At 46.7% G+C, this 13619-nt stretch overlaps 2 protein-coding genes across 2 annotated transcripts in view; one reads left to right on the forward strand and one right to left on the reverse strand.

Moving 5' to 3' along the window:
* Positions 1-13619, forward strand: part of LOC128278894 (uncharacterized) — a 75484-nt gene that overhangs the window by 22253 nt on the left and 39612 nt on the right. The window contains exon 2 of the mRNA XM_053017620.1: positions 4603-4719. Coding sequence (XP_052873580.1) covers positions 4603-4719 — 117 coding nt within the window. The remainder of the gene's footprint in view (positions 1-4602; positions 4720-13619) is intronic.
* LOC128269306 (uncharacterized) lies at positions 6575-9639 on the reverse strand. The gene is made up of 3 exons (XM_053006740.1): positions 9426-9639; positions 9154-9346; positions 6575-6978 (listed from the first exon to the last, which is right to left on the reverse strand). Exons 1-3 carry the CDS (start codon positions 9637-9639, stop codon positions 6789-6791), a joined length of 597 nt encoding a protein of 198 aa, XP_052862700.1. The 3' UTR covers positions 6575-6788.

Genomic DNA, 13619 nt, shown 5'->3' on the forward strand with positions numbered 1-13619 from the left:
AAAGAATCGTTAGGATAAGGAGGTCCTTTTTTTATTTTCTTTTTTTCCAGCCTCATTGTTCATCAGCGAATTTTTATATGCTGACCGTTTTTTCATGTTACAGAACATACGACGTTTCATGTTTTAACGAAAGTGTCTCTTTTGGGCCTATTCGATTTTCAACAACGGTTCTCTGTAGATTATTCAACATTTTTTGAATAACTACAAGTGTTTTGTGTCCCATTTTGAAGCGCTTGTAGCATAACATGCTCAGTTACGATGGTTTGTCGTATCTAAAGCGATTAAATGATAAGCTTATTTATGATTTTCGTTTTCCATCCAGTATGCTAGTAGCATAATATCATCGTTGGGCAAAGGAAGCGAACCAGAGTAAGATTGGTACAGCGACAAACTTACATACGCCGGCGAATGACAAGCCAACCGTAAGGCATAATATTTTCAACCCAATTCTTTGCCTTCACTTGCAAGTGTTGATCGTTTGTACTTTTCTGTCACGAAAGGAGTTCGCTTATCAGTGGCTGGTTTATAGCTTGTGCGCAAACCGTTCCGTTGACTAAATATTTAATGCAATTTTCGGTGCTTTACATTTATTTATTCATAATGATCATCCCGGAACCACGTGATTCACGAGGTAACGGTTCGAGCTGTGATCCTTTCCTCCTCGATTTTGCTTCTTCATTCTATCCTAAAAATGCGCTAGGGAAAATGTTAAAGAATACTTCAAATGATAGGGATGTACTGGCGGTGGAAGTTTATTTTTATCGGAATTCCAAATGCGTGGTCGAGTGTGACCATTTTACCGCTACCGTGAGAGTGTTCTCATCGCATTTTAGTTACTACACTGCATACATATTTTCTTTTAACAATCGTTTTATTTCGTTATTATATTAATATTACTTTTTCCTGTTATATTAGGGTTCAAAACATTATGTACGGTACCGAAGGTGCTATGGTCTTGGTACAAACAGCAGTTTTTCATATGATTTTTATTCGCACCGGGCAATGCAGACGAAAATAGAAAGATCTTTTGTATACTCTGTAATACTTCTCTACGGTATGTTTTTCTTTGCTTTTTTGCATGTTTTGCCTTACAGTTTACACAGAACTCAGTAGGAACCATTTCCGTGATACAACTCTATTTAAGTGAGTCTTATGAACGTTCGAGCGCAGTTCTTGCGAACCTTACGACTCGAGCACTAAAGGCTTTTGAAAGATTTCTCGACCCGTTTGAAGAAAACGTCGCACGGCTTCTAGAGCATGCCTGCTATGTAACATACTTCATCCCCGGCATGTGCCTGGTGTCAAGAGTCAAAGGGCACAAAATATCACCGTAACACACTGCGAATGATGATTTATGCGCTCGTCTCTATGATTCGCCTGTTAGGAGTTGTTTCGAGTACTGCCAAGTTTTGGACGACAAAGCGGCAACCTAGCGAACCTTGCGTTTACGTTCGCCAGCGTAGATGTGGCGGCATTAGTGTTTCGCTCATTTCACGACTCGTTCTGCCTTGCATACCCTTGGTTTTGGGGTGGTCCACGGAGTACAGCGCAATGTTTCTGATTTGCACGTACGCGAACACGGAGCTGCTCGCTACCGCTCCACTGACTTCTCCGGGACTTATCGCGCACGAGAACCTCTTCATCACTATTTGACCCAGACACGGCTTACGAATGGGCGGCTATGTTTTCCGGCGGCTCTGGCGGCTGGCGTAAAAAAAGCTATGCACCGCTCCCAGCTCCCGTTCGCCATTCAGTCTTCGTAAGGAGCGTCGACCTACCAAGCAACGTACATAAGGACCTTTGTGAGTGAAAGTTGTAGGTGAAGCCTTTTCCTACAACACGTTCGTCCCTTTTCAGGGAAGGGATTGCTGATAAAGGACCTTCCGAACCAAGAGAAGATGTTATGAATTATGGATGAATTTTGTTTCACCGGCAAAACGAAACAGCACCCCAGCAGTGTGAAGAGGTGCTACAGCTGTAGCACCGTTCCATTCGAATCGGGAGTTTCAGATCGACAGAAGGACGAAAAATGTTTGGTTAATGCCTTAAAGGAAGAAAATGATAAAAAATAGAAATTGAAGCACCCACACGAGGCTGTCACAACGCATGGTGACGCCAGAGATGTGTTGTTTAGGGATGAGCGAAGGCTAATTTCTAATTTCTTACGTTTAAATGTCACATTCGTTTAGCTTCCTATTCATAGTGTTTCATTTTCAATGCCCTCTGTAGCTTGTTGTAGCAGGAGAATGAGTTTATCTATCTTTTAACTTTTGCGCTCCTTTTTCGTTTGCTTAGTAATGATTATCGATTAAAAACATTCGACCTTTGAATGCGGTTCACGACCTTTGGTTGTGAATAACACTTGCTGCATTTAACAGCAATATGAGTTTTTCCTCTGTTTCAAACGGATTGTGAAAGACCATAAAGAACCGCCATATTTTTTATTTGGGTCGTCGTACGTGTTTCCAAATGTAGGTCGTCGATTTGTCAAACGGTCAGCTTATTCCACAGTCAGAGGGAACATTAATCTTTTCCATGTGCCTTTAGCATTGATATCCTTGGCTCTTGCTGTGGACACGTGACGAATGCTGGGCGCTACGAAGGTGTTTTCCACCGAGCCAACAACGATTTCGTTGCTTTGCCCAACGTGTGTTCTCGTGTTCACCACTGCGTATAAGGCAATAAATGACAGCTTGTGTCACGCGGCAGACCAACGGGAAATAGATAAAAGTCAACATTCTCACGATACAAAAGGCAGGGATAATAATCGGATATGACGTCAGAAATCGTACAGTTTAATGTTTAGGACTCATTCATTCTTGATACAGGGACATGAAATAAGTGCAAAAAGTAGTAAATTTTGTTTTCTTATATTATTAAGTATTATTTTGTCACTTTCTATAATAAAAAAGCACGTCCGACAACATCCTATCCCTAGTAGTAAGAGTGGGCAGTATAGGACGCTCTTAGACCTATAACGGCTAAGTCATCAGCATGCAGCAGAATCCTGATGGACTTGTAGTAAATGGTCCCTGAGGTCTACACTCTAGAGTCACTAGAGGACGTCCCGCTCCATTTGAAAAGGAGCGAAGTTGAAAAGTAGACAAGTTGCGTTTCCCCATGGCGCAATCCCTTTGGGGTAGCGAAGGGATTAGAGAGTCTGCTTCCACTTTCATCTGGTTGGTTTTGTTGATTCATTCTCATTCTCACAAGTCTGGTAAGTTTGTGGGGCCGATGTTCCGATACTAGTCATGGTCTCATACAATTTTACTCTATCATACCTTTTTTTAACCTTTTTTTTGGGGAACAGTGGCATGGGCCTGATCTGTCGAAGACTTTGCTCATTCGAATACTTCCTGACAGTTACCTACTATCTCATCAGCGTATAGGACTAGCCGTTCGTGCCGAACGAGGGAGAAGACCGTTTAGACGGTGTTCAACACCGTTATACCCCTATAATTACTACACTAGGTAGCCTAGTGCCTATCTCGCTTTTTGCGCCTAGGACAGATGATGCCGAAGATCCAGAAACAAGGCATCGATTAACTATCCCATACCTATGATTTAACGGATCGCAGTCTCTACTCTCTCTCCACGATTCTTTACGAGGTCGGCTTCAATCCCGCCGGTGCCTGATGCGTTATGGCTCTTTAGTCGGGAATGGCCCTCTGGACTTTTTTAATGAACGATGGCAGAACCGTGTTCGTATTCACTAATTTCACTAACTTCTAACTTCGTAGATGTCCTTTCGCTCAAATTAGGTACTCACCAAATTCCTTGTAGATGCAAAGATGATCAATCTGTAATCTTTATCATTGCTCATCTTTATCAAGACTATGGAATGGACTGCCTAGTGAATCAACAAGGAACTGCTCAGAAAAAAAACTTTAAGGGTTAATTTCGAGTTATAAAGAGATTACTCTAGTTCTGGAATAAGGTTCTGATACACGTTACTTAATAATTGACATACGTTACCTTTGATATTGTATTGACCAATATTGATTCCAATTGATTGATTCCAATAATTATTACAGTAATTATTCAAGCATGGTTGTTGAAGAAATGGAAAAGTGATGCTGAACATTGCAAGTCTTTGAATTTAAACATGAAACAATAGAAATGTGTTAATCAGGCGGAAAAGTGAAATGGTCATCGCAATCGTTTGTCAAGTTTTGCTCAAGTTTTTCATTTGACGAAGTTTGCAAGTCCCTTGTAAAGCTGCACAGCTGATATCGGACTGTTGTAAGGTTCCGAATCCTTCATTTAGCTTTCGTTAAAATTCAGTTTAAAACGGAAATGATGCGCCATTAGTTATGCAATGCGGTGTACATTGCGCACTGTTTCGATGAACGAGCAAAGCTCCCTTTTTTGTGTTTTCATTAACTTCATATTGATAGGTTTTATTCTCATTTATTTCTGTGGTTTTTTGCATTTTTGATCATGTTAACAATTAAAAATCGAAACTAATTTGCTGTACCTATTAGAGTTCATTGAATCGTGACGTGGTAATTCATTCGCCGTGTCGTGAAATACCAAAGACTTTCTGCGAATCCTTCCTCTATCATCGCTCATACGGTAATCATCATTCATTTATGTTTTCAGGACGTTGTGGCCACGGCAGTCCCTGCGAACAGTTGTGCTACGAGTTGCACGACGGCATGTACGAATGCGACTGCTCGGAAGGATTCGAGCTGCACAGAAATGGCTATAGTTGCCAAGGTAAGTCCCGTTCCCAATGGTTCTAGCCGCCCGCTTAATCATCCCTTCCATCCTCATTCCCAACTCAGGCATGGGAACGGAGACTCTCAGGTACAGGATCTCGAATTAGCAAGCTTTAAGTCGCCAAAGTGATTTTGGCCACGGTGACTGCAACGAGGAATTGTTTGCGGAAATGACCTACTCTTCCAGACTCTTCCAGGCTTGACTTGGTATCCAAATCCGATCTTGTGGCCGCGATCGACCAAGGTTCGACGAGCGATTCGTTCCGAGGCACCCAAACATTCAGGTTAAATCGCGTGTAATCCAGCCAGTCAGCAGATAAAGTCTGGCTTCGCCGGATTAACTGAAGATGGATGGTAAACATTTTGAATCGAGAATCCGGAGCGGAACCTGGCCTGCGACAGGCTTGCGTCCAATCGAGCACCCGCCACCTTCAGCTGGGTTACGGTTACGCTCAAGATAGGGCCCGGGACACGAATTACGGTAACGATTTGTAGCATTCGTACAGTCCCAGGTTTACTAAATTGGGAAAAGAGCAGAACCCACCAGTTGCGGGCAACCAAGTGTAGTAAAAAATACATTCATTTGTTTGAAGCAATCGCTGCATCTTTTAATCTGAATTGGGACGATTTGTCTCTGGGTGGCGCGTGGTACAATTTTGAGAATGCAACGCCACAGGATCGGCATGTAAATCATGCTAAGTAAAGCATGTGAATCTCTTCCAGTGTGCAGGCATCTGTTTCTGCACGGCAGAGCACGTCGAGCGTTTTAATCCCGCGTTCCCGGCACGACCTGTGATAATAGAATCTCGTGCTCACCAGTTCCGCGAGGTCTGGTCTTTTTGGGCACTATAGAAAACCCTTCCGCAAACAGTGTTTACCAGGGCAACGGTTTTTTCCTGATAACACATAACAGAAAGCTGTTGAATGCAATAAATCTTAGACGGCTGTAATGCTGGTAAAGTTTCCGTTTTTTATCTGTTTTCGGTGTCGCGGGTTCGTGTTGAGATTTCCGTTGAATTTTCAACTTAACTGAAACACCGTCTGCAGACATAGGACATGCTCTGCGAGACGCGTACTTATTAATAAGTACGCGTACTAAGCAAAATTAAACGAAAAAGTCCCGAAACACGTTTGTAAACTTTCTTTTTTTTGCTATATTATTGTAGTACTTTAATTTGGAAACAAATTGCTTCAGCTAGTAAGTCTTTCGAACGTTTCTGGATAACAGAAATGACCAAACTGATTGGTTTTCACGTTATAGCTAAAGTAAAGAAGTACAAAACATAAAATTAAACCATAATACTAAGCCGAAAGTTTTGGCTAGTTGTTGTTTTTAATTTTTGAGTTAAAAATCTGATGTTTCAACTTCACCATCATGCGTCGCTGATTATTTACATTTCTTTGTGGCTCGACTTTTTCGAATTTTTCCCTGGTCTGCGACTAAAGCCGGTCTGTTGGCGGCTGCGGTCCTCTCTGGTTGCTACTTTATTCCTACCCCTACGCTATCTACACTAGATTTATTACAGTGTTGCCATAATTTCACACTTGACAACGTTTATCGATCACATTTCACGGTTCATCGAACTGCTTAACAATCATTGCCTCATTGACCTTCCCATTGATTGTGAGCACCGCGCGGGCCGCGACCACCGGAATCGAATTAACGAGGGTAACGATTATTGGGCGGGGAACGCTTCAGAAGCTATGGAATTTAACGTACGCCATCAAAAGGCCAGAACATACATGGGCAATGCGCGGACCTTTCCTCTATTCTCAACAAATAATAGAATCCTATCGCACTAAACGAAGCATTATTCCAATCTCCCACTCTTCGATTCAGGGTTCTGATGTCCTAGGGTTCTTACGAAATAGTGTCGCTTCCTATAGTGGCATCGAAATTCACTTCTCACTTTCACAACAACGCGTTCGCGACATATCGCACCATCACATGGGAGGCATTCGGTGTCAGGATGGTTTAGCTTAGTTTAAGCATCCCTGCGTTCCTGCTCCCTTGCCGCTGTTGCTGCAACACTTGATCACCATCACTTCGTTCAAGGCGTAGTGACACTACTTCAGCTGCACTACGTTGGTCAGTTTGAGCAGCTTCTTCGAGCTGTAGGGACAGCTCGGCCACAGGTGAGAGCATCCGATCGGCGTCACTAGTGCGTCTCCGGCATCGCGTAGCAGTTGACCCATGTGGGCGGCGAAATGCCATTTCGTCGGACTCATAGCCATCGTCAGCGATAAGGTGGTAGACCTGCAAAAATTAGCGCAATAAGTACGGTGAATGATCGAACCATCATCGAAGCACAAAGGCGGGAAGATATGACGTATGCACATTGACCCTCCGGCAATCCTGTATCCGAACCGGTTCAGTTCGCTGTGGGCACAGACGATGGAAAACTTTTCTAGCCGACCCGATCAAGCCCCAAGAACATATTACGTTACGTTACGATAAATGAAGTGGCGTAACTATATTGAACGAGCCGCACCGACCTTGATCCCGCCGTGCGGCGGCCGTACGGTTTCTTCTAAAATCCGTAATCACCGCCACCATTCCGGCGGTTGGGATATTTTCGAAGTATTTTACTCATCGGCCGGACGGTCCGGGGTGTGAAGGTGAACCGGCTTCGCCACCTTGCAAAAGCATCGACAGACATCGTTGTGTCCGAACCTGTCTCGGAGTAGAACAAGGTAAAAACATTGCCTAGGAGCTCAGCGACAACATCACCGACTTTGGCGTGACACGAACGTGCAAATGTGAAGCGATTCGAATCGGACGACTGCTTTGACCAATAATCGATGCATTCGATGTTGCGTTCATGGCTAACTTAGATTTCTTGCATCTTACACTGGGCATTAGCTGCGTATAAGATAAAATGTGAATGACCTCACACGGCTACTGTCAGAATAAACACTCGATTGACTAGGTCGCTACCCTCATTTCGTTTCTCGAACGGTGGCCTCGAACAATCTCATAAGTTTCTGAAGATTGATGAGTACGCAAGTATTGTGCAACAAACTAACCTAAACTAAAGCATCAAAACCACCGACCAAAAACCATGCGCCGTGTATTCTGGGCGCGTTCGAACGGTGGCCGAATGGCCGTGGCACCCGTCATGATTATAAACCGCCCAATTAAACCTAACGATCCTGGGTGGCGGCGCCACTAAGACACCTAATATCGTGACCTGGTGATGGTGATCGGCTGGGGATGGCGCACAAATCTTCGCAGTGGGAACTAGTGGTACCACTCGTAAAGCAAACAACGTCAGACAAACCAATGCGCACTAGGGCCGGGTGCCAATCCATCACCGTTGCTGGGCCCTCGATTGGGCTTTGATATTTAATAATTGCAAAACCGTGAGGGAATGCACTACAAGCCGCGTCGCCGACCGTGAGGGAGACAGAGACAGAGCGAAAGTGACGGAGCTCTTGCCGGAGGCGGCAGACAGAGTGCGAGATAGAGTAGCGTTGAAGGAACTGCGCCCAAGAGGCCAGCGGGGCCGCGCTGCAGTTACGTTTCACTTTCGGCGAGTGCGCATCAAGGTCACAAAAAAGTAGCCGAAGTCGGCCACCGACCACCACCGGTTCCCGCCGCCATGTCCATAGCGATTATTTCTACGGTTGCGACAGCTGCAGCCACTCCTGTGGCCGGTCGGTCGAGCGCGCGTCGAAACCTACTTTCTGGTGTGTTACCTCACGCGCCCCACTCGAGTGGTCGGTCCGAGTGGTCGCGCTCGGCCGCGGCGTGAATGTGACGTAATGGAGGGTCAGAGCGGTCCACGAGATGATACTGTTAGATGTTCCGCGGGCGGGGTGGATCGCCAGCGAAGGGCTGCAACGACGCTCCAGGGTGTCCCAGGTTTATTACGCGAGTTTTGCGTCCATTGCGTCAAGAAGTCTGGGAGCTTCAGGTTTCTGGTGCTGTACCCAGCCAAGCAAGTTGTGGCTGTTGATTGAGCACGTGCGACCGAGCATCGCGAACGAGTTCCTCGTTCGATACGCCGATGGAACGTTCCCGCAAGGGGATATTCTTTGTATTGGCTGTTGGCCACCCCAAAAAACTGAAAGAAAAGTGTTCAAAGCAAGAACAACCTTCCGAGTTCCGACTGTTCAATTGCAGAAGGCAGCGCACCTGCTGTGAATGCACCTTGTTGTCTCTATCGTAACATCCACTTTCAACGCCGCAATAGTAGACCGCGATACGGGGAGCTGAATAATTTACCGCGTGCCGCCCAGGTGGGGAGCTTCTGTAGCAACCGCGCAACGGAGGCTACGCAGTCGTTGAGCTTCTCCTCCGCGGCCAGCTCAACAAACCCTTTCACTTCAGCCGGCATTCGGGGCACGAAACAGGTTTCCATTTCATTGGCTCACAGCGCGGTCACGCACGAACGAACGCACGCACGATCGCAGTTCGCAGGTCGCTTACCTCATCAGCGAGAGTAGATCGCGCTCCCGGACGTTCAAGGAGTAGTTGGGCTTGGCGGCCATCTCACACAGCAGCTTCGGCAGGCACGCTTCCCGGAGGGAATGTTTGAGCTTCTCCCGGCGCGCCAACAGCTCCGCCGTCGACAGGCCCGCCGTGTCCTCCTCGAACTCACTCTCGAGGCTGCTGCCGATCGCTGCAAGAAACAAGTACAACACGGCGCGTCAGAACACCAAGCGGCGGAGGGCAATCGGAGCGGGCGGATTCTGACTGACCGTTCGAGGGTGCCGTTGTCCGTGGCCTTGTGCCCGCTGCATCTTTCCCGCTCGGCAGCATTTCGGCGCTGTTCGCCTCGACCTCGGTGATGCCGGAGAGCAGGGCTTTGTCTTTCGGTTCCTTGCGCGCACCACCGTAGCCGAGCAGATCGCCGAAAATGATCACCACGAACGCCATCACGAATATGACCCGGAAACGCCACGCCACTTCCATGATGCTGCACCTTTCCACGGATCGGTTAACAAACGCACCACAATGTCCTCTCACTGAACTCAACAGAAGACACGTCCGTGATCGACGTCTCTTCCCACGTGCTGATTGTCTGTGAACACGATCTACACGCTGCTCTCCGGTTCGTGTTCCGGGCTGCCTTGACGCACCTCAGTCACCGAACTGCACGCACATCCGAGATCTCGGCGATGCTACGCCCAACAGCATGCGGGCAGCGCGTTCTGAGCGGGGGTAGGAAACGGTGTACTGGCTACCCTGCCGAAGCTGAGCGATCGCGACCGATCGGCCGTTTGGCCCCAACCAGGTAAGCTACTGCGCTCTGCCGGTAGACCGTGCGGTACGAGCAACTTTACGATCGTGGGTACATTGTGAGCAAAAGCGCACCTGGACCAGCTTAAAACCCTCTGTTTACTCTCGAGCTTTGTTGGGCTCTCTCTCACACACGTTGCTCTTGCTTCGAGTTTCTCTCTTTCGACACGATCGTGAGGCAAAGTTTCGTCAATCGCCGGGCAGGGAACCTTCTACTGTCGGGTCCGACGAGAAATCTGTTGCTGAAGGTGAGAGACGACGATCGCTTCGAACAGCTTGATCTGTTAGCTCTAGGAGTTAATTCTTTTTATTAGACATTTGTGACCTAACTACAACAACAAAACGTATGACTACTTTAATCAAAGTATTGGCCGTCGTTAGCTACTACTTTCTGCCATCTTTTAGGTCAGTGGTCTCAAACTCGCGGCCCGCGAAACAGTTTTGTGCGTCCCGCGGTCACGTCCGCGGAGTATATAATTACGTTATACCAGTCAGAATAGTCAGCAGTAAATCACAAGAAAATGTTCTTATCGGTTCCGCTGCCGGCACAGAAATGACCGATACGATTTATTTCAAATCCAAACCAAATCAAAGTGCGTAAAATTTAATGAAAAAACATTTTCTTTATGTGGTGCGGCCCGCTGACTAGCTGTTACTTTCCAATGAGGGTCACATGTTAATATGAGTTTGAGACCACTGTTTTAGGTAGTTCCTCGATTCCGTGTCGATAGAACTTCTTAACTTAAGGAGCGATCCACTCAGACACCCGTTTTTCAACACATTCATAAGAAGTGCCTAATCCATAAGAAGTGCCTGCCAAATAGTTACTCAAGCAACGACGGACTAGAACAAATACTAGTTCGAAAGAGCAACATCTGGTGAAAATACAGCAGGGGGATTAACAGTTCCCATCCGCCATTCCGTCTTTTGTGCGATTCTCATCATTTTATGGCCAAAGCTTTGCTTAAAATGCTTCAATTCTTGTCGATGGGATTGTCCATCAATAATTTCATTAGGTTTTGAAAGCTCATAATGCACCACACCTTTCATATCCCACCATATGCACAGTATAACCGCTGCGCAATGAATATTTTGCTTTGGTTGCGGTGGACATGGTTCACCAGGCTGTATCAAGGGCTTTTTGCGTCTAAGATTATTGTACTTACTCCCCTTTTCATCACTGGTAATGAAAAAGTACTCCCCGCAAAAACGCATTACCAGGAACAAAATTTGACATGTTCAAATGCTTAAAAAAGGTGTTGTTTACACTTTGACGAAACAATCTGCGTTAGATGCGAAATGACAGTAGCTGTCAAACACATATTTCTTAAAAAACCGCAAGAATTAACTCCTAGACCTAATAACAGATGATGGAAATGAGAGATAGAGAGTTCGGTGAGATGAGAATGTGAGCTAGTGAGATGTTGATCGTCGTCGCGTCGTCTCATCGTCTCATCATCGTATGGAAAACCCTCTAGCAAAATGCAGTTCGCTTGAATAAATAACTCCATTTTGGGTTAGGTTTGAATCAAATCTTTATTGAAGCTGGCCAAAGTATCCGAAACACGGCCCACGTTCACGCCATCACGTTCGGTATCGAGGTTCGGAGAAAGCACTTCTTTGCAAGTCGCGCAACGGGCGCGGGAAGGTTTCTGGGGAGAGGAGGGAACACAAACAGAATCACGACTTGACCGGAAAAGGGGTTCGAAAAAGCTACTCACTCGTACATTCCCACAAATGGACCAATCATCTTCGGCAAGTAGACGTTGGTTTTGTTGTACAAAATTCCCCCGACGACCGCTCGGGCCACGGTTGCGGATTCCATGATCGGTACTCGATTTTTGATACTGTGAAGTGAAATCGAAGGACCCGTTGACGCGCTAGTAAACAAACAATGTCCGAAAACCCGATTGCGCATACCCCATCCGTTTGAGTGCCTCCATCAGTTCGTGGCGCGTTTTGATGAAGCAAGGGTACACGGTGGTGGTTTTGACCACATCGTCGACCCCTTCGCTGTGCAGCTCGCTTGCAAACGAACCCATCAACCCCCGAACGCCGTACTTCGAGGCAGCGTACGCGATCATGCGCTCGATCGGTAGGTACGCTAAAGGGTGAAATTTTCCAGTCACAATTCGGTTGCAAACATTTGGCCATGAGGTTGTTGGCAACTTACAGGCTACCGATGCGATTGCCACAATGTGTCCGCGTTTTCGCTCGATCATATCGTTCACGAAGGTCCGAAGCATCTAAAACGCGTGAATTAGGTTAGGTTTTGTTGAAGATATGAACCACGGTTTTTGCACTCACCCAAAGATGGGACAGCAAATTGATTTCGATCACTTTCTTCAGGTCGTTAGGAGTTCCTTCGCGCAAGGACATCAGCGGTAGCACGCCCGCATTGTTGACCAGAATGTCCACTGGGCCCAGCGTCGACAGTACTTCGGCCTTAAGGAGGGTCACGGCTTCGAACGAAGAAACATCGGCCTACGGAGTGACATTTAGCAAACATTTATCCAATACCGCTCGCTCTCTCTCCCACTGCTGGTGCCCCATCGCCTGCCGCCACCGGGCAGGAAAACTAGTTGCAGTTGATTATGCACTACCGCATTAGCCGGAGCGTCTAACTAGATCTGAGGTTAGGTAACAGCGGCAGTACCGCGGGCCGTCAACATGATGAGCGAGAGAGAGAGAGAGAGAGACCCAAACAAAGCAGCATACGCCGCTGCTGGCGATGCACTTTGCAGCACACACGCTTCGTTGCGTACGTTACCTTAAAGAAGTGTGCGTTCACGCCCAGCTGACGGACATCGGCGGCCGTCTGTTGGCCGTTGCACGCATCCAAGTCCACGACGGCGATGTGACACCCGGCGCCGGCCAGCTGAAGACAAATGTCCCGTCCGAGCCCGTTGGCTCCGCCCGTAACGAGTGCCGTTTGGCCGGAAATATTTTTTTTCGAAGCTTTGCGAAACAACCGACCGAGAGCATCGGCTAGTATCGGCATCAGGAGCACCACGAACGTTGCAATGTCCAACACAACGCTGGAGCACAGCTTCAGCATATTCCAGCGAACCGTCGCCGATGGCTGACGGTGGCCCTTTTTACCCACCGCCTTCAGGTACGGCGTTTGGCCGATGTTATCTAAACTCTCCATTCTGCGAATAGTTTTCCTTGTCCTGCTCGCTCGTTTAGAATTGCACCGTGACGAATGCGTTTTTCGTCGTCTCTGATAGAGCCAACCGAACCGTTTCAGCACCGAAGGGCTACTGAGCGCGTATTCCGCTTTTCGAATGCGCTGAAGTGCACTGTCTGCCGAACCTGGCGTTAGTTACATGCACCGCAAACTCGCCTAGATCGGTTAGAAGTAGATAGTGGTTCGATTGCAATCGTATCGAAAGCGTTTTAGATATGTTATATCGAAGCCCGCATTTGGTTATTTAGAAATAAGAATTTTAAAGCTACTTAAAAAGGTTCAGTCTTTACGGGAAATAAATAATCTATTTGTTGAAGTTTGTTTTCGCAACAGCGAATAATTTATTACCTTGTGATGTTCCTCTAACTTACAGTACTGCTTAGTATGAAGCCATATGAGTAATGTTAGTTTTTCTATTTCTGCCATTCAAAATAGACACATTTATACTTGGTTTTTGTACAAT

Source organism: Anopheles cruzii, chromosome 2, assembly GCF_943734635.1.
Source record: "Anopheles cruzii chromosome 2, idAnoCruzAS_RS32_06, whole genome shotgun sequence".
In the NCBI taxonomy this organism is placed as follows: domain Eukaryota; kingdom Metazoa; phylum Arthropoda; class Insecta; order Diptera; family Culicidae; genus Anopheles; species Anopheles cruzii.

Coding starts and splice junctions, on each gene's coding strand:
- LOC128269306 (XM_053006740.1), bottom strand. CDS start 9,639: ATGGAAGTGGCGTGGCGTTTCCGGGTCATATTCGTGATGGCGTTCGTG. Junction 9,347..9,425: donor GACAACGGCACCCTCGAACG/GTCAGTCAGAAT, acceptor TGTTTCTTGCAG/CGATCGGCAGCAGCCTCGAG. Junction 6,979..9,153: donor GATCTACTCTCGCTGATGAG/GTAAGCGACCTG, acceptor TAATTTTTGCAG/GTCTACCACCTTATCGCTGA.